This window comes from Balaenoptera physalus (assembly GCF_965194825.1).
Source record: "Balaenoptera physalus genome assembly, chromosome: 2".
NCBI lineage: Eukaryota > Metazoa > Chordata > Mammalia > Artiodactyla > Balaenopteridae > Balaenoptera > Balaenoptera physalus.
Window position 1 is genome coordinate 36,235,789 of NC_138883.1, and position 22,762 is coordinate 36,258,550.

At 34.8% G+C, this 22,762-nt stretch overlaps 1 protein-coding gene across 5 annotated transcripts in view; it reads right to left on the reverse strand.

Annotated features, from left to right (window-relative positions):
- FUT8 (fucosyltransferase 8) overlaps nucleotides 1-22,762 on the reverse strand; it is a 311,319-nt gene that overhangs the window by 21,358 nt on the left and 267,199 nt on the right. For all 5 annotated transcript variants that reach the window (XM_082451693.1, XM_082451690.1, XM_082451691.1 and 2 more), the window contains one exon: nucleotides 1,295-1,541. In XM_082451693.1, coding sequence (XP_082307819.1) covers nucleotides 1,295-1,541 — 247 coding nt within the window. The remainder of the gene's footprint in view (nucleotides 1-1,294; nucleotides 1,542-22,762) is intronic.

The following is a 22,762-nucleotide window of genomic DNA, read 5'->3' on the forward strand; positions in this document are numbered from 1 at the left end:
TCGACCTCTCATAAAACTTTTTATGCTTTCTCTCAGGGCATTTATCACATTCTACTCATATAATGCTAGTTGTGTAAGTCTCTTTTCCCATGGACTGTGATGAGTTAGAAGGAGCCATTAAAAAAAATTTAACCTCTGTCCCCCACAGTAGCAAGTATTCAATAAATATTCTGCAGATAAGTGAATGAATCAACACATGTATCAATATTAATCAATAGCTGACTTTATTACAAACAATAGAAGCTGCAGAACGCCATAGTCTAGCCTACAAATCTATTTTCAGGAATTACTTAAGCATCATCAGTCTCTCTGAAAGGTAATAATATTTTACAGTGCATTTTTTCCCACAGAACTAAAATCCTTTTTCATCCTTATATTATCACATCATCATTTTTAGGGCAGGTATTGCCTTCCCTATTTTACAGATGGAAAAAAAATCAAAGCTCAATAATACTATTATTAAGTAACGTGGCCCAGAATTAGGGAAAAGCCAGGAATATTACTGAGGTCACTTAACTCTCAGTCTAGTATTCTTTCCATTAGGCAAAGAACATTTCCCATCGTGTGAAATCTGGCATCAGGACCCAGGAAAACTCCTTACTCCATAACTTTTTATGTATGGGTATAGGAGCACATGCTTGTGAACAAAGATGCTCTTTTGGATTTTTTTTTGCTTCCAGGATTTCCTGATATATCTCCCTTAACATAAGCATGAGACTGTACATATATACATGATAACTCCCAAGTGGGCCAAGAGATAACTTTAAACAATAATTTTAACATTATCTTACATTACTAATGATATCTTTATTCTCAAAGTAGCTTTCAAAACAAAAAAGAAAACAGAACATCAAAAATGCAAAATAATCACCAGTGGCAATTAATGAAATCTAAGAATAAGGTGCAGTAGAGAAGCTATAAATATGAGAGCTTCATCTCGTAGCCCTGTTAGAGTAAGGCAGGAGTCATGTATAGCATCTAAAATACTCCCAACAAAATAAGATTTTGCTGGTTTCCCCAGGAGAGACTGATAATTTCAGAAATATGGTTTTATATATTTGTTGAATGAATAAATGAACAAATGATTAAGGGTGACTAAATTATGATGACTCAGCTGTTCTAAATGAACAAAGGAAGAATAATCTCCCTGTGGCCTAAGGTGAACTCTGGAACCTCTGTTTTTGGGTGGGGCTATGAAAATTACACTATATCTTGTAAAGTTCTCACTGTATTGTAAAGGTATGTATCCCTGCTACTACATAGCACTTTTAGGAGGAACAAATCAGGTTCTTACCCAATAACTGGATGTTTGAAGCCTAGCTTCTTGGTGGCCTCTTCTATTTCTTTTTCCAGCCAAGGTTGTGGGCGGATCAAGTATTTGACAAACTGGGACACCCACCACACTGCAGGATCACCATGGACTCGTACAAGTCGATCTGCAAGGTCTTCTGGTACAGCCAGGGGTAAATATGGAGGACGAGGATGAAGACTGTCTACAATGGGGAGCTCAACCACCTGAACATTTTTGTCCTTTACTTCACCTGAGGGAATATCAAAACATATCATCACCACATTGTATTCCTTGTACAACTACCATTTGACAAGAACTCACTCTGGGTGCTTTTATCTTCACAGAAACTCTAAAGAAGTATTATAATTTTCATTTTACAGAGGAAGTTAAGTAACTTGCCCTAGATACCAGAGTAAAAGTGACAGAGCTGAATTTCGCATTCAGGTTGGTCTGCCCCTCAAGTTCATGGCCTTTTCTTTTCTATCATAATGTGCTGCCATATCAACACCTCATACCCCAGATAAGAATGGTATCCATTTTTCCAGATTCCATATATATACGTTAATATATGGTACTCTTTTTTTCTCTTTCTGACTTACTTCACTCTGTATGACAGACTCTAGGTCCATCCACATCACTACAAATGACTCAATTTCGTTCCTTTTTATGGCTGAGTAATAGAGGGGTGGGATGGGGAGGGTGGGAGGGAGGCTCAAGAGGGAGGGGATATATGTATACATATAGCTGATTCACTTTGTTGTACAGCAGGAACTAATACCACATTGTAAAGCAATTATAATCCAATAAAGATTAAAAAAAAAGAATGGTATCCAGCACTCAAAGCATCTAATCAGAGAATAACCATATCGCCAGTGGACATGGCTCCCTAGGCAAAGGTTCTGTTTTTTATAATTGTTTTTTAAAAATTTTTATTGGAGTACAGTTGATTTACAATGTTGTGTTACTTCTGCTGTTCAGAGAAGGACAAATATTGTATGATATCACTTATATGTAGAACCTATAACTGTTGTTTTTGAATTAGACATAGTGTTCTCAAAACTTCCAGCTTGCCGTTATAGTAAGTGGCTCTTGCATACTTTCATGACAGACCACAATGACTCTAGAGATATCTAAAGATTACAATTTTAAGACAAGCATCTCTCTCTTTTGAAGAAAAAAATTTGATAGTTCTAAAGTCTTTTTCTTTTCTTGGCCAAAATTATACCTATTATATTCTCAATGATGATGAATAGAATCTGTGTTGATTGTTTACCTAGATATTTTAAATTTAAAGTTAGAACAGAGATAGAGAATTTCTGTAGATGACGATTGGTTTAAAAACCCAACTTCTATATACCATTAATGTTACTGCTATTCTATCAATTTTATAATGCAATGAGAACAAACCAAAATGTGATAGCCAGCATCCTTAGAGTTTACGTCACATACTAAAGACCACATAGTAATAACTAGAAAACACAAAGATACCAGGCAGAAAGATTTCACAAATATAAAACGTACTGACTTAAATTTTCAATAACAAAAAGTATTAACCTGAACATATAAAATAACTCCAGTTAAGATGTTGTCATTGTGCAAAATAAATTAGAATCACAGTTAATCACTGGACTGTCAAAGAAAGAATGTACTTGTAGAGAACAGACCTAGAATACGTTTAAAATGTATTCACCAGAATGAAACACAGTCCTTAAACTCTGTTTTTCTACATATATGAAAAGTATTTTAAAATAAATTACATGATCTGGGTATGTGATCACTCAGACCAATTGCATAGTTATTAGAAAGTCAGTTGGTATAACTAAGAATTAAAAACTTCTGGTTAATATTCTCTCTGTCTCTGATATGTAAAACTCATTTCAGGAGTCTTAGAACAAAGCCCTTGAAACATGACATTTGTTGAGGGAATAAATGGGAATAAACAAATTTACCGCCAGTATTTCAGTTCGTCTAGCATGCCAGTTAAGAAAGAGTTGGGCCCCTTTATCAGATGAGAAACTGTAACTAAGAGTGTGTGGGGAAAGAATGAGCTGCATTTTAAATTAAGCTCTAATGGTCTCCCTAAGGCAAGGAAAATTGGGGTGCTTTCCCTGATGTGGAGATGATAAGTAGTACATGTATGAGAGAGAAAAAAATAAGGAAGAAAGGTAGCTCTTTTTTTATAAAAAACAAAGAGGGAAAGAAAGAAAGATCCTAGCTTCTCATATATGACCATAAACAAAAGCAAAATTAGTACAGCTACCTTCTTTTTGTGTTTACTTCCTGAAAAGGTTATTCTAAATGTTCCATGTAACTAGCTCCAAACTTCACTCATGTGAAAGCATTACCTTCTAATTGTCCCAAGACCTCAAACTTCTGTACAGCTAGCCCTATTGACTATTTCATTTCAGAAATGAAAACTATGCTTGTACCTTCAAGACACAGAACTCAGTTTATTTTTATTGACTCTTTTATTCATTCATTCATTCGTTCAAATATTTACTGAATACTACTATGTCAAACTCTGTACTAGGCAGAGTATAGAGTGATGACATGGTTCCTGCCTTTCAAGATTTCCAGTTCAAAAACCTCACCCAGAACTAGACTGCTTTTGGTGAAAGAACAACAAACAAAATAAAACAAACCATCATCACCAACAAACATGCTATCCAAAACATATCAATACTCAGCTGCCTAGTAAATTATTAAGAAAGGGGTATTCATATTTATAAATGAAAAAAACTGTCATAGCATGAAAGTTTAGCCTCCTCAATAATGATACATTTCAAAATGAAAGAAAATTACATAGTACACGCTATGTTAGAAGGTCTTTTCTTTTACTTGGTTTACCACATAACATTTTTTATTCTATTGGAATACACATTCAAAAGAATTTAAATCTGGAAGAGATCCTAGAGATAATCTTATTCAGTCTTTTCTAAACTTCAGTCATTTAAGTACCACCTTTGTAATTCTCCCCATATCCATACACCATCTGTACTATTTAATGTTTTAAAAATTCACTTTTTAAAACTTAAATTGATTTATTTTATAGATGGTAACTAAAAATATAACTTCACTAAAAACAAACCATGTTATTAAACTCTATACAGATACTATTGCTTATAAAGGGCTCTGAGCTCAAGTCAGATTTATATTAAAAAAGATTATTAGTGAGGTTTTAAGGGGTGATAATTGCCTCTCCCTTTACATCTCCTATGAGTTTGAAACCAAATGAAAAGCAGAGAGAGGAATAAAAAGGCAATCAAAATATCAGCTTGATTACCAATAAAGATGAATTGGAGAACGCACTGTTGTGTTCTGGATTGATGGTCTCACGGGTTTCCTAATAGTTCCCACCCAGTCCTAAGCAGAGTTTGTCAACAAAGGCCTTCTATGCACGTGGTGGAGGAGGAGCGTGTCTTCTGAGAACGGGCCGCACCACGAGAGGAGCCAGAAAGGGCTTTACCTCACATGTTTGGTTCTTCCTGTTAACTCACCAGTTGCATAACACAGGACTTTCCTTCCAAGTAGAGGTGAAATGAGGTAGACAGAGCAAAAAAGCACTTCTGTACTTTTCCCTTCTAAGGAATGGAATTAACTTCGCTTCTATAGAGATTTTTGAGGAATAAATGATCCACAGTATCTGCCCCCGCCTACCTCCATCCCCAAACAACTATCCAGTGTTAAAGAACTATTAAAGATATCTTGATATCAAATTGATACTGATATAATCAGAAAGGCTGAACAAGGAATAACTCTCTCAGGTATGAGATTCAATGTTCATTTTAATGTTTTATCAGAAAACCACCTGACATTATCACATATGCCACCTAAAGTCACCTTTAGTAATCTGTGGTAGGTTTCAGAATTTGGGAAACACAGATTTATTTAAACTGCCTCATTTTCCAGAAGAAACAGACTAAGAGAGGTTAAGAGAACTTCTCAACGGTAATACAGCTAATGATCAGATTCTACTCTACTACCTGTATTACCTTCTGCTTTCTGGAACATAAATTTTTTAAAAGCATTTTAAAAGCATTTAAGTATGGCCCTGTTGACCAATCAAAAGTGCCCTGCCACTCTAAGAGGACTTTAGTGTTGGTTTTAAAAAAAAAAAAAAAAAAAAAAAAGCACTGCATCAACCTTCTAGCAAGAGAATGTTTCAGATGTACAAACCATACATAAGTCAGCACTATTCATCTGTAAAGAACCAGTGCAAACTAGCCCGGGCATTACACAACTGACTGCCCAGTTCAACTTGAATTGATTTGGTCATTATTAATTATCTCATATTCAAGACTACCTCTCTTGTGGATAATCCTCTTTTATCAGGTCATTTGCTGAGGGCAGCTCTGGCAGGAGCACAGGTAGCTCTTTGAAAGGGATGATCTCCATAGCTACAGGCCAGTATCTTTAGAAGAGCCCTCTTCCCTGCTAGTCAATTCATGAGAGACCCATTTAAAAGCACTACTCTGTCATCATTTCATGTAACATTAAGTCAGAGACACCAGCCCTGCAGCTAGTCAATTAGAATTATTAGTCTTCCACAGACTCAATAGAAAGGGCTTGAGAAGCTTAATATCCACCATAAATGAATGGGTTCTGCTATAATGAAAAATGTTTCAAGGATAGAAAGATTTTGGGTCCCAGTCCATAAGATTTCTTCTGTATTTACTGTCTTGTTGTGAGAGAAGCAGCACTCAGGAGGGGGAACTCTCCTAAAAACAGAATTCATAGAGCTCAGAATTGTCAAGGCAGAGAGGTTTGGAATAGGGTTGCCAGTTGAGAAAAATCTTCAATAAGACATCACTATCTAGAACTTAAATTTACTTGGTGGGAGGAGGGGGTTATTAGTAACTTTTTGGTGATTCTGAACCAGAAAAGCTGTCTATTTTTTGGACTCAGGACTCTTAAGATTTCCCTCAGTACCCACATAGGTCCTGGCTTCCTCCAAATAAGTACAGAGCAGTAGAATGAGGTTTTAATTCTCTACCTAAGGGTTGCCTTGAATGGTTATAGCTGCTAGGTGCCATCACATCCAATAGCCATTCCAAAGACTGTGTCAACTGCTGGGATTCATGGCCCTATTTGAGGCTGGAGCAGGGAGAGACATCAAACAAAACAGAGTAAGACAAATACTTATTCATACAGTACCTTGACTGTAGTGCACAGTGATTAAGAGTATGGGCTTTGGAATTATAAAAATTGGAGTTCAAATCCTCTATCACTTAACAGTTGTGTGACCTTGGATAAGTTATATTTAACTTCATCCCTGTTTCTTCATCTGGAAAATGGCATTGATAATAGCACATTTCTCATCTGTAAAATGGGGTTAATAATAGTATCTTACTCATCAAGTTATTTTGAGGATGAGATATTGCATGGAGAAAGCTGAGCACAATGCCTGACACACAGTAATTCTCAAAAAACGTTAGTTTTGTATCCCGGGATCAGTTCTGCTGAACAGTTCTCAAGAATCTGGCTATTGTTTAGTCCAGGAAGAGATTACTTGCCAAAATATCATATTCTCTGAAAAATATATCAAATGCCCCATTTCAGTGAGCCAAAGATATACTCCCAAATATACCAGATAAGGAGATATAAGATACATACCCAAAGCAAATCTTATTCATACTGTTTACCATAGGCAATAAAAGAGTGAACAGCAACTCTGATTATCTGAAAGTTCTGATATTCTATCATCACTAACTTGACCAAAATTCTGTGCTATACTGAAAGTACAGAATAGCAGTACGTTGTCTAAACTAGTAATACTTCCTGCTCATATTACAGCAAGGAATTTCTATGATTAAATTATATCCACAAAGACTATCTGGACTTTTGGGATTTACATTTTCTTTGCCACTGTGTGGCCAAATATGACTGACTAAATTCTCACTCAACTCTCTGAGACTTGTTAGAGAAGGCAAGAGTAAGAGACCAAAAGTTAACTAGCTGTGGTGAGACCTCTAGAGGCACGGGGGAGCTTTCTTGATTTTACTTGATTTATAGATGGCCGTTAAAAAAAAAAAAAAAATCACATAAATGTGTGAGCTCTGTTCTTTTGGATTTTAACATGACGACATTAATATTTATATCCTCATTTAATGACTGAGCTCTGTTCTCGTTTAAAATATGAAGGCAAGATATACTATTAAAAAGTGAACATCTGGGCTACTTTCCTTTTGTTTTTCAACCACTGCGGCTGATACAGATCTCTTCCTGAACTTGAATGAACAACTGTCGCCTGCCATATGAATTCCATCACTGCTCTACTTAAGCAAGGACTCAAAAGACTGTTATTACTGCCAGTTCGAAGCCTTGAACCAATTGAGTGAAAAGTTCTAAATTCAATCATATGAAACACACTGCAGTGTTAGCAACATTCTTAAGAATTAGCATATCACACTGTGGAAACGACTGTGCAGCATTCTTATGAGGTGCTTCCTTCTTTTACTAGCAACAGTAATGCCTTGCAAAAGCAACCAGACTCATGGTTCACTGACCTCAAAGATATTCTGACAGACTTGACTCTGGATTGAGGACTAAAAGAATAGCTAATGGAAAATATGTAATAACTTAAGTGAATTATGCAGTTCAGGATAAAGTAAGCAGGACAGTGTCAAAAGAAAAAAGACCAAAGATATTTGTTTGCTTTGTACCACTAAACAGAAGGTTTCCTGCAGTCATTCTTAATGTTTCTGAAACAAATTTAGTCATTTAACTTTTATATACATATATGTTACTTTGTTACAAGAGGTTCCAGACAGTCCACAGACAGCTTGCTCATAAAGGGGATGCTGCCAATAGCTTCTATGATCATTCAGATTACACAGGCCCTGTAACTCCATGGCTAGAGATTTTAGGGGAGTTTTTTGTTTGTTTTTTAGTAATACTTTCTCCTAACTTAGAACCTCCTACTAACTCAAAGGATCCCAAGGAATCCTTGAACAGCTTTTCTCATTGGTAAGAAACAAGAGAATGGAGGAATGGAAAGCAGTAGAAACAAAGACAAGGCTTAATTTCATCAAATTTAGTAAAGAGCCAAACCCCAACCTTTCTTTCCCCCATTCTTGTAAAAAAAAAAAAAAAATCACAATTCCACTCTCATATTCCTCTTATTCTTTCATCACATGTCATGTCTCCTTGAAAGAAATAGCCAGGAGGAAGGACCTCATGGTAATGCCAGCCTTTCATTCCTTGAGAATCCCTGCAAGAGGTGACGGAGTGAGCAGGTGTGCTGTCAGGATCTCACTGGATAGAGCTGTCAGTTGGCATGCTGCATTTCCTTTTGCTTTGGGGGAATTTTATAGTTGCCTCTGTGGTTAGCACGTACTTGGAGAGTTAGGAATGTGATATTTCATGTTGGATTTACAGCTACTTGTAATTTTTATGCTGTTATCTTCCAATTATGTTAATCAGGAAGGCCTAATTAGGGTTCCTTGATGATAGGGTAAAGGTCCATGCTAATACCCTAAGATACAAGAACTACAACAAGATATTCTGGATATTCCATGAGAGAAGAAAATGAAAATACAGTCATTTTGGAAGAAGGAACTAATAACAAAATACTTAAGACTTTTGTGGGATGTGAGGAGAGAAGACAACTTAAGTGTGGCACCATGCTAAAGCACTGATAAAACAGACAAATACCTTGGCCTACTAAAATAGGGACTGGAACAACAAACCTCCCTCACATTGTACGCTAGACCAATCCATAAAGTACCAGCAGCTCCAAGAGTCACCCTGCCATCATGCCCATCTTTAGCTCTTGCTGCCACCTCAGACTGCAGAGTACGTCTTCTTTCCCAGCTGCCTCCTCCTCCACTGTGGAAGAAAAAAGATGGGCAATGGGGTACGGCTTTCCATGACAAGCCACAGCTCCTGCTGTCACTGCGGCTCCAATCTGGTATAAGTCACCTGTCCCTCCCTCGTTTCTCCTCTTCTGGGTTGTATTATATCTCTAGAAAGAGAGCTAGTACTTTACAATCTACAGCCTCTGGTGGCAGAGCTGAGAAAAATATTATAAAGACATTATTCAAAAAATGGCTATATTTTACCCATTCTGGTTTAAATGGAGGAAGAGCAGGGGATACCCATAAAGAAAGAAAAAGAACTATGAGGCAAAAGGCATGAAACCTTAATTAATGGAGCATGGAAAGGAGAGGGAGGAGGAAGATAAACATAGCAAACAGGGTAAAGAGGAGAAGTCTGAGATGGAGAGTAGTCTTTTGATTATTACTGCTTAAAAAAGATAATACTTTGTACAGATTTGATACTTCACACGATGGCTCCCATGACACTTTTCGTTTATGCTTAAAACAGGGACCGCACAACCACAACCTTCTTTAGAACCTACACTAGAATTTGCAAAGGAATATGTCTATCACTCCCTTGCCAAGAAGATTCCTACTATTTCTGCAACATATTTTTCAACCTGTAGATAGTTATCTATCAATAAGCCACAAAGTCTTACCTGGTAGATCTCTAAATCAGAGGCCACCATTTATCATAATCCTATCTTCATCTCAACTGATAAGGATTCTGGCAGGGAGACGGGTCCAGAGTCTGTTCTTTCCATATGCTTTACTCCTTGTCAATCACCCATGTTATAAGCCACTTCTAACACAGCTCCTGCGTCCACCCTCTCCCCACCGCACCTCTCTATCAGCATCTTGAATTAAGAGCTAACATTTGCTGAACACCAACTATATGTTAGGTACTACACTAAACATTTTCCATACATTATCCTAATTAGTCTACAAAGTCTTTACGAGGTGAGTGCTCATTTTACAGACGAAGTTAACTCAGTCTGTTCAAGGCCACCCAGCTAGCATTCAGAAATAGGAGCTGAACTTAGACATTCTGATTCCAGAGTTTAAAGTCTTACTCCAACCCTACTCCATTACCTTAAAGTTTCAGAGGAAGCCAGAGTGACTCCTCCTGTAATGAAAAAGAGAGGCGGGAGGGCGCCAGGCTCCAAGTGTGAGTTTAAATAGCCAAAGGAAGAGGTAACGGAACTCCCATGTGTAAGGTACAGATCTCTCTCTACAGAGTGCACTGGATCTAGAAATTAATACTAAGTAAAGGATATAAAAACTTCAAACAGTTATCATGTGTAACCCATATAAAGCTATTAGAAGCCATGAATTATGGCTTAACAAAACAATTTCATTCATTGTCATTTTGGGTTCACACTTGGATCCCATAAGAAACAAAAATAATAGCTAGACAGCTGACCTCAAATTTAAATTATTTGTATGAAATAATTAAGGTGCTTTTTAGTCAATTTAAAGCTCATGGTTAAGAGTTAACAATACCTTCACAATTTGATTGTAAAGAGAAAATATGAATTAGACAACCTATGACAGTCTTATTTCCTAATAATGATATAACAAGCTTTCCATGAAGAAGAAATAGCCTACTTCAGAACAAAGAATCAGGAAGCAAGGTTATTATAAAGAGATTTATTAAACTTGTAAACCATTCTCCCTATTATTTATTTACATACTTATTTTCAACTATTAAACATTAAAGCAAAACATATTCTGTAATCTAAAACACTTCTGTCCTTAAAAAAATACTTTCACCTTTAATTTCTTAAGTGGTATATTTAGGGATAAATAAAAATAAACAAATTTCAATTTATTCATAAAGACCTTATAAAACCAACTGAAGTATCTAATCCTGTTGATATGATCCAAAATTCAGGGTATAATAACTGATGGCATCCACAATAAACCACAAAATAAATACAAGTATTTTGTATTTTCAGAAAAAATTTCAGCCTTGATTATTGTAATAATTAACTTTATTCATGTCAGCAGAATTTCTGAAAGATTAAAAAATATCAGAGAAATAACTTTTAGAGGGGATACAAAGTAATTTTTAAGTCAATTCAATAGTTTACTAAGTTGAACATACATAAAAGGGGAAATCACAATTGTATTTATATATAAATAAACTTGTGCAGTTCAACTACTACCTCTCAAGAATAAAAAGAAATAGTGTTTTTTAAGAGGATGGAGATCTTCCAAATGACAAGAGGATGATTCTCTTCTATCTGAAAAGATGAAAGCTGAGAGGGGATATGTTCAAAGCCCACAAAAATCATGACAGATTTAGATAATGTGTTCAAGCTGTATCCACCAAATCTCAGAATTAGGAACCTTTCATTGGTGCTTGAAAAAAGTACTTTGAGAATAAATAAAATAAAGCCCATTTTACACAATAGGTAGAATTCTTACAGAACTCAATATCCCAAGAGAAGATAAAAGCCAAAAATGATATGTTTGGGGAAAAATGTAAATGTTCAGACCTTGACATCATGGATGGCAACTATATCTCCCATAAAATGTCACTGAGGACTACTGTTAAATCAGAGTTCTGAACTGGATGAATCAACGATATGACCCAAAATGTCCTTCTTAGGCTTCAATGAACAGGAAACAATATATACAATATAATAAGACTATGTTACATTTTGGCTCTAAAGGATGCTTTTTCTTTGTGTACTAACAAACTATTATTTCTTTTCCTTGCAGTATGGACATAAGAGGCAGATACACCACTGAAACAAGAAAAGGATACAAGGAAGAAGAATAGAATATTACTTATGCCTGCTGATATTGCTTACTTGGTTAGAATAGATTATAAAATTCATAAAATAAAGGATACTGGAGTTCTCACATTGGTACCTCATAGTTAGGTTTTGTAGAACAAAACTTGTACATGACTATTTGCTCTCACCAGTATCAAACAACCAAAAAAGGATTTACTGAGAACTGTTTTAGTCAAGGTCACTTGTTGCAAGGACTAGAAACCTGGTCAAATTAGCTCAAGTGAAAAGGACATTACTGAAAGTATATAAGGGAATTGCCAAGAAACGAAGAACAAGAAGTGCAACTGTATCTTATAGAAAATGGGAAGCCTGCAATTCTTACTACCTCTCTGTGGCCCCATGGTCTGGGCAGGTCAGCTACACTCTCTGCTAGCTGACTTCTCTCTTGCTCAGGGCCCATCTTGTAGCCATCAGCTTTAGTCTACAAGATTTTGCACCTTAGTCTCACCCTCAGATAAGCTAGAGTCTCTGTCTTGTAATGATACTAACATTTACTGAGACCATGTGCCGAATACTGTGCTAAATGCTTATGAATATTATTTCTCTTAATTAACAAAACTACCCTACAGGGCAAGTACACTTATAGATGACCAGTGAAGGAGTTAGAATCCAGACCCATCGGACTCCAGAGCTGGAGGGCTCAACTATAACATTAGATTACCTGTCAACAGGTATCTAATTGGCACAGCCCAGCCTAAAGGATTAGTTTCTTAGGATCAGGTAATCACCTTGGCCTGTAGAGCTGTAAATACTTGTGTGTGCATGCATGTATGTGCATGTGTGTGTGTAGGAGGGGAGGAGTGGTTACATGATATACACAAGGCAGCAAGGACTGTATTGCCCAAATAGATGTTATTAGATGAAGTGTGAGCAGTTAGTAACTGATGTATAGTAAACCTTTGGCTTTTAGGAATTTAAAATTTTAGGAATTTCACTCTCAGAACATAGGGTAATTTTAAGAACCATCCATGTACATATCTCTATCATTGCATTTAACAAGTTGTATTATAATTATGTTTTTGTATCTGTCTCCCGCACAAGTCTGGAATGAAGACATAAACCTTAACATATTCATCCTATTGCCTCATCAACTACCACTATCCCAGGCATACAAAAGGCACAAAATTAAGTTCTTAACTGAATGACTGAACTTAATCTATAAAGCACTATAATCAACATGAATCCCACAGTCTGCTGTAGGAAATAATCACTTAGTAAGTGAGACGACCATTCAGCAACACAATCTCAACACTATAGGTAAATTTTGAGATTTGAGAATATCACCAGTTTCACTGCTTTAAGATGCAAAATAGTCAAAACTACTCAGGTACTGCCTTTATTTAAGAAATTTATCTGTCTCTTAGATAACAAATACATGAAAAGTGGTATATAAATACTTGTTAAGCTATATTTATATAACATCCCTATTCTTCTTGTTGCTTGCACAGTACTTCAGAAATATATAGGCATTCTTCCTTGGATCTACCAACCATTTTTAAAATATATACTACCTAAATAGGATAGAACAGGAAAGAAGATAATACTCTTGCTTTTGTGATTTTGTTATGATTTCACTGTACACTTTTCGAGGGAGTTGAACCTAAGTTCCTGGACCCAAAGAATTGTCTTTGAGAGTGACAAACACTATAGAATCTATATTTCAGTTATAAAATAATATCAGAATTTGTAGTTAATTTTTACATGATGTACAGAGCTTGACAAAACTGGAAATTATGCTAGACATGTTTTAGGTATGTTTCATTGCTAGAACAAAGTCTGTTCCTTCATTCAGAATTTGTAAGTTTCACACTTTGTATTAACTGGAAGTAGATAATTAAATTAATTTAAAAGAGTTTCACTTAGACTGTTTCTACACATCATAACCAAAAGTACAAAAATAAATTGAACCTTACATTTAAAACTAAGATTTTCATATCCCTAGTTATCGCTGCTTGTGACCATTACTATCATTATAATAAAACATATTGTACTTTTTTTTTCAGTTTCAGAGAATTTTCACATATTAGTTCAGCTTATTTGCAACAGAGCTCCTTATTCTCCTTAACAAGACCTACCTTCAAGAGAAACTATCTACCAGAGCCTAACCTACTGAAGTTTTACTGAAGCCTAAGCAACCTGAGGGGAGGGAAATATCCATCTCAAGTTCACTAGAAGACAGACCTAATCATAGGACTATAGAATACATCCTTTCCCCCATGCCACATTACTACATCAATAGAGCTGCTGAATAATAACAAAGGATTACAGCTGAAAGAACTGCCTATTAAAGGAGTCTCTAAGAAAACCTAAAAAAAAAACAAGGGAGATGAAAAAATGAGGACACTAGAGGAAAATTTAGCATTTGACACCACAGCTACAGCTAATAGTAAACACAGCCTAACTCCTAGCCAGATAAACATAAAACCTCACACTAAAGGCCTATCTATTTCAGTTCAGTTTTTACCTAATACATCATGTCCAGTTTTCAACAAAAAATTGTAAGATATGCTAAAAGGCAAAAAAAGAAAATACAGACTGAAGGAACAAAGCAACCACCAGATCCAGACTCATATATGGCAGACATTTTAGAATTATCAGACCAGGAACTTAAAATAACTATGATTAATATGCTAAGGATTCTAATGAAAAAAGTGGACAAGCTTCAAGAAGAGATGAGTAATATAAGCAAAGAAATGGAAACTCTAAGAAAGAATCAAAAGAAAATGCTAGAAATAAAAAACACTGTAACAGAAATGAAGAATGCCTTTGATGGGCTCATCAGTAGGCTGGACATGACCAATGAAAGAATCAATGAGCTTGAACATATGACAACATAAACTTACAAAACTGATTGGAAAGAGAAAAAAAATGAAAAGGATGAAACAGAATATCCAGGAACTATGACACAATTACAAAAGGGGAACATATATGTAATGGGAATGCTAGAGGAGAAGAAAGAGAGAAAGGAAGAGAAGAAATATTTGAAGTAATAATGCCAGAGAAATTCCCAAAATTAATGACAGACACCAATCCACAGATGTAGGAAGCTCAGAGATAAATACCAAAAAAATAAACCTATACCATGAATGCTATACTCAAACTATAGAAAATCAAAGACAAAATCTTGAAAGAAGTCAAGGAGGTAGGGGGAAAACTTATCAATAAAGGAACAAGAATAAGAATTACATAGGCCTTCTATTCAGAAACCATGCAAGCAAGAAGGGGGTGGAATAAAATACTTAAGTTTTGAAAGAATGAAAACCCAGCTACTTAGAATTCTGTATTCAGTAAAATTGCCTTCAAAAGTCAAAAGGAATGAAGACTTTCTCAGACAAACAAAAATTGAGGGAATTTGTCACTAGCTTCAGAGAGAAGGAAAATGATATGTCAGAAACTCATATATTCATACACATGTATACAGAAAAGAGTATTAGAGAAGGAATAAATGAAAGTAAAATTAAATCTTTTCTTTTTCATATTCTTTATTAATCCAAGAGATAACAGTTTATTCAAAGTAATAACAGCAACAAAATATTTGGTGGTCAAATATTTTATAGAAAAGTGAAATAAATGATAACAATGCTTTAACGGATGAGAGGAAGGAATTGGGAATACTCTGTTATAAGGTATTTGAAGCACCCATGAAGTGGTGGTATACTGTTATTTGAAAGTAGACTTGTAGTAGTTATAAATGTGTATTACAATCTTTAGGGCAACTACCTAAAAGAGAAGTTGTAATTTATATGCTAAGACAGGAGAGAAAATGGGGTCATATATAATGATCAGTTAAAACCAAAGAAGGCAGATGAATAGAGGAAGATAATAAAGAAACAAGGTCAACACATAGAAAAGTCACAAGTATGGTTTATATTAATCCAACTTTATCAATAATTGCTTTAAATGTAAGTGGCCTAAATCATCTGATTAAAAGACAATGACTGTCAGTGGATTAAAAAGCAAGACCCAACTATACGTTGTCTACTACTTTAAGTATGAAGACACAGAGACATTAGAAGTGCTAATTAATTAATTAATGCTAACATTAATCAAAAGAAAGCTGGAGTAGCTCTATGAATTTCAGACAGAGCAACAAAAATTACCAGTGATAGAGAGAGGCATTATATAATGACAGAGGGTCAATTCTCCAAGAAGACATCACTATCCTTAAAATGTATGTGCCTAATAAAAAGGTGTAAGATTATATGAGGTAAAACCTGTTAGAATTGGAAGAATAAATTCACTATTTATCTTAATTCAAGGATTATTCACAAATTCACTATTAGTTAGAGACATCAACACCATTCAATCAGTAATTGCCAGAACCAGCAGGCAGAAAACCAGTACAGATATAATTGAACAGGATAGTATCATCAATCAACTGGGTCTAATTGACATTTATGGAATACTTCATCCAATAACAGCAGAATGCACAGTCTTCTTAAGCTCACAGGGAACGTTCACCAAGTTAGATCATATTCTGGGCCATAAAACACACCTTAACAAATTTAAAAGAACAGATATCATATGAAGTATGCTCTCAGACCACAATGAAATTAAATGAGAGATCATTAACAGAAAGATAGCTAGAAAATCCTAAGATATTTGCAGATTAAACAACACACTTATAAATAACACAAAAGTCAAAGAAGAAGTCTCAGGAAATTAAAAAACTTTTTGAACTAAATGAAAATGAAAATAAAACATCAAAATTTGTGGGGTGCAGCAAGAGCAGTACTTAGAGGGAAATGTGTAGCATTAAACGCACAAATTAAAAAAGAAGAGCCAAAATCCATTATCCAACTTAGGAAACTGGAAAAAGAAGAGTAAATTAAGTCCAAAGTAAGAAGAAAAAATATCAATAAAATTGAAAGTAGGAAAAAATAGAGAAAAATTAACAAAACTAAAATAAAAGCTTATTCTTTGAAAAGATCAATGAAATGGATGACCCTCTAGTCAGGGTAACCAAGAAAAAAGGAGAGAAGACACAATTTACTAAGATCAGTAATGAAAGAGGGACCATGGCTACTGAACCTGTGGACATTCAAAGGATAATAAAGGAACATTGTGGGCAACTCTATGTCCACAAATTCAATGACTTAGATAAAATGGAGCAATTCCTTGAAAGACGCAGTCTACCAAAATTCATACAAGGAGAAATAAGTCATTTAAATAGGCCTATATTGACCAAAGAAATTGAATAAACAATTAATAACTTTCTAAAACAGAAAGCACCAAACACAGATAGTTTCACTGGTGAATAATACCAAATATTTAAGGAACAAATGATACCAATTCTTTACAATCTGTTCCAGAAAATAGAAGCAGAGTGAGCACTTCCCAACTCATTTTATGCGGATATCATTATACTAACACCAAAACCGCACAAAGACATTATAAGAAAAGAAACAGGCCAATATTTCTCATTAACATAGATGCAAAATTCTCAAGAAAACATTAGCAAATTAAATCTAACAATGTATAAAAAGAATTATACACCATGACTAAGTGGGATATACTCCAGGTTATTCAAGGTTCAACATCTGAAAATCAATTAATGTAATCCATCACATCAACATACTAAAAAAGAAAAATCATATAATATCAATAGATGCAGAAAAAGTATTCCACAAAATCCAACATCCATTCATGATTCATGATCCAACTCAATCTTTAGATTTAGCACAATCCTAATAAAAATCCCAGCAAATTACTTTCTGGATATCAACAGTGATTCTATAGTTTATATGGAAAGACAAAAGACTCAGAATATCCATCACTATTGAAGAAAAAGGCCAAAGAGGACTGATATTACCTGACTTCTAGACTAACTAAAAAGTGACAGTAATCAAGACAGTGAAAGAATAGACAAATAGATCAATGGAACACAACAAAGAGCCCATAAACAGACCCACACAAATAAAGTCAACTGATCTTTGACAAAGGAGCAGAGGCAATCCAATAGAGAAAGGACAGTCTTTTCAACAAATGGTGCTGGAACAAATGGATATCCACAGGCAAAAAAAAAAAAAAAAAATCTAGACACTAACCTTATACCTTTCACAAAAATTAACTCAACAAAGATCATAGACCTAAATGTAAAATGCAAAACAATAACACTTTCAGAAGATAAACATGGGAAAAAATCTAGGTGGCCTTTGGTTTGGAAATGAGTTTTCAGATACAACACAAAAAGTACCATCCATAAACGAAAAAACTGAAAAGCTGGACTTCATTAAAATTAAAAACTTCGACTGTGTGAAAGACATTGTTAAAAGAATAAAATGAAAAGCCACAAATGGGAGAAAATATCTGATAAAGGACTTACATCCAAAAATTTAAAAGAGCTCTTAAAACTCAACAATAAGAAAACAACCCTATTATAAAATGGGTGAAAGAGCTGAACAGAGACCTCACCAAAGAAGATATATAGATGGTGAATTAGCATATGAAATGATGTTCAACATTACAGGTCATTAATACATTGCAAATCGAAACAGGATACCAGTACATGTCTATTCGAATGGCTAAAATATAAAACAGTGACACCACTAATGCTGGGGAGGATGTGAAGCAACAGGAACTCTCATTCATTCCTGGTGGGAATACAAAACGGTAGCGCTACTGTTACGGACTCAATGTTTGTGTCCTCCCGAAACTAATACACTGAAGCTCTAACTTCCGATGTGATGGTATTAGGAAGTAGGGCCTTTGGGAGGTAATTATGTTTAAATGAGGTAATGAGAGAGGGCCCCAATGTTGGGATTATCGCCCTTACGAAGAAGAGGAAGAGACACCAGAGCTTCCTCGCTCTATCGTGTGAGGATACAGCAAGAAGGCAGCTGCCTACAAGCCAGGAAGAGGTCCCCTTAAGAAGAACCAAATTTGCTGGCACTCTCATTTTGGACTTCCCAGCCTCCAGAACTGTGAAAAATAGTGTCCTGTTTAAGCCACTCAGTCTGTGGTATTTTGTTATAGCAGCCCAAGCAGACTAAGACAGCCACTTTGGAAGACAATTTGGCAGTTTCTTAAAAAGCTAAACATAGTCTTACCATACAACTCAGCAATCCCTCTCTTAGGTCTTTACCCAAATTAGTTGAAAACTTATGCCCACACAAAAACCTGCACGTGAATGTTTATACTTGCTTTATTCATTACTGCCAGAAATTGAAAGCAACAAAGATGTCCCTCAATAGGTGAATGGATAATGTTTATCCATACAATTCAATAATATTAGCAATAAAAACAAATGTGCTGTCAAGCCACAAAAAGACATAGAGGAACCGTTTTTACAAAAAGCAGTCAGAAAAGACTTCATAACATATGATTCCAACTATATGACATTCTAGAAAAAGCAAAATTATAAAGACAAAAATCAGTGATTGACAGAGATGGTGAGTAGGGAGAAGAGTGAATAGGTGGAACACGGGATTTTGAGGGCAATGAAACTATTCTGTATGATTATGTAATGGTAGATGCACGACATTATGCATTTAGCAAAACCCACAGAACTATACTACACAAAAACTGAACCCCAATGTAAACTACAGACTTTAGTTAATAATAATGAATCAACATTGGTTCTTCAATTGTAACAAATGTACCACATCAATGCAAATGTTAACAATAGGGGAACTGGACCACGGAAGGAGAACGGGGAAGGAAAAAAGAGGGAACTCTGTACTTTCTAACAAATATTTTTGTAAACCTAAAACTGCTCTAAGAAATAAAGTCTATTAATTAAAAAATACAGGCATTCAAAAAAGACTAAAAGAATACACATACACACATATATTTAAGTCGTATTTTTATTTTCTTTTTATATTTTCTAAACTTTATGGGTTTTTCAACAATAGGTATTCATTGCTTTATATTTTAAAAAATTACTTTAAAATAATTATGCCAAATAAAAGGAATATATTTAGCATTAAGCAAACAACAATATGATCCAGATGAAACTAAATCCAGAAAATTCTGATCTCTGACACTTTATCCAATTAACACAATCTCTAATCCTTCTTTTTCTTGTTTTATATTAATTAAAAATCATGCTACCTTCCCTTGGGATTGTTTTCTGGAGAGAACAAATGAGGAAAATGCTTTAAAAATTAAAAACAAAGATACCACAGAAACTGTTAAAAATTATTAATGTTGAGAAAAAAATAAAGTGTTTCCTTTGACTGAAGAGGGAACTAGGTCTGGGACAGTTTCAATGAAACCTCTAACCAACTAATAAAGGCTAAACTTACCACAAATTACAAGCACAAAGAGAGTCTTTTTCAGTTGAACTGGAAGGCTACGTGGAGAAACAGCTTAAATTCAATAAAGTATGAGTCATAAGTTACCTGAAACCTCTCCCCTGGAAAGAAACTTGTTCTATCTCGAAGTATTTAATTTCTACTTCAGGGCAGATGCTTTCAAGTTCACAGCCTTAAGGATTTTCTGGTCAATATTGATACGAAGGCTATAATTTGATATAAGTGGAAATACAGCTTTCTCAAAGTCCTCTTTCTTCTATGGCAAACAGAGACATAAAATTTGCCCTTATATATAACAGTTTCTTACTCTTTGCTAATTGATAGAATTTTAAGGCTTAAAAGAAATCAAAGAGATAATCAAGCCCTTTTCTCTATTTATTATCTCCAGACTGTTGTTAACAAAACAACTCTTAAAATTAACAACATTAATACTTTATTGAAATGCCTTTCATGTAATAATATGTCATATCCATTAACAGACCTCAACCATTCACTTAAGCCCATCTAAGTAGCTTGATCAGGTTCCATTAAGATAATGTACGGTTTCTTTCATTCCAGCATGCCATAGCTAAAGATTTATTTCATATTGAACTTTCTAAAAAAATGGATTCAAGAACAGGTGTCTCAGGCTGGATTCGGGACTGCATAAATAAGCTTTGTGTTAGGGGATGATAAGAATACATTTAAAATTTTAATTGAAGAATGCCAGGCACCAGAAGCAAAAAGCATGCAACTCTAAAAAAATGCTAAATAAAGCCAGCTGCCAAAAAGGGCAAGCTCACTGGTGGTTACAGCTGTTCACCATGATGCAACAATAACACAAAAGTTCTCTATTTCTTGAGGTATGTCTTATCCACTTGGTGGACTATGGCCTCTGCACATCATTTCTCTATACCCTGGGGTTAAGGTACCAAAGTGAAGGAAAAGTTACTTTTTGCATATCTACCATTTAATATTACCTACAATTACATCTCTTCTAATTAATTTAGGAGAGAGTTGACTGCATGATTCTTACTGTTCTATTTAATGGCCTCTGAGAGAATGTCAATTCTTCCATTTCGTGCCAAGAGGGAAAAATGTGTTCAAATCTCTGTTTTGAATTAGGAAATTGGGTATCGGATTGCAAATATGTGTTGTCTCTCATTCCAATGACAAAAGGGACTGTAAAATGACAAGTTAGGGAGAAAAAAAAGAGCCTGAGCTTTTACCTTCTCCTTATTTCTGGTAGTCACTAACCTAAACATAGAAAGGAGGAAAGACAGGAGAGAGCAATGGACTTTTTAAAAAAATCCACAAACTGAAGTCTTTTTCTGTATCTCTTACCTGTGGTCCCTGTTACAAAATAGCATTTGATTAATTTAAATTAAACTAATTAAACATGGAGCTGAATAACAGCATATTATGTTTGACACTAAAAAAGCAATAGTTTTAAAATGCTAGTTTGCCCTTGACAAGAGATAATTTTGTCAAAATATAGCTTGCAGAACCATTTATTTCCCTGTTATTTTAAAGAATGGCATGGCTAGATAGAGGGTTCAGACTATTTTTTAGCCACAATGCAAACACTTCATTCAAACTTTCTCCAAATGATTCTTTTTTCCCCTTTTCCTTTAATCTGCTCAGCACACTAAAGACACAGGTAATTCATTTCAATGAGAGAGAACTGCAAGGCAGTCTATAAGAAATGGTATGGCAAATGCACAAATTTACAGAAGTGTTTTCTTATGCATCTGTGGCCACTCCTGATTTTACTCAATTACACAGGTAATTCCACTACTAAAATAGAGAGAAATATGTTTAAATAAATAGTTAAGGGCATATTACATTTGTTATAGTAAAATATGCATTAGTCTTTTTGTTAAACTGAAAATGCCACTGAACACACATTTTTTACATAAAATCAATTCCAAACAAAATATCTATATCAACATAAAAGATAGAAACCACAATTGGTATTTATCACTAATGTATATGTCTTTTCAGGCTAAGAAAAATGTTCAAAGAAGAAATTTCATTTAATCAAATGAGAAACATTTAATTTAAATGATCCACAGCAGACCAGGGAACAGTGATTTGTCCATATATACATTAATTACTTCAATACTAACATATTAATATTAATGATTCAGAAAAAGAAGTAGCTTAAAGCTATTATCAGATTTTTTTAATGTCACAAATATAGACATAACATTTATTATTCATACAATGGATACCAGTCTGCACAAACTACAAAATTAGGGAATCTTTATGCCTCCCCTGCCTTTATTTTTGGTGTTTGGAATATTGTTCAACTGACATGGAGTAATTTATCCTTTTCTCTCTTTGAGAGAAATCCCTCCATATCCAACCATTTGATTAATAATTTAACCGTCATATTCTAAATTATGTTAGCAGAAAATGCATCTCCTGATGTAGTTTAATACTTTCCTGCGTGCTTAACTTAGAAAGTACGAATCTTTCAGGGTGACATTCATTGTTTACATCCTTGCCACTATTTACAACAAAGGGTTGAGTAATAATAACAATGCCAATCCTATGTCATATCCTCAATTTAATTAAAACATTCTTAACAAGCAATTCTACATTAACTTGACT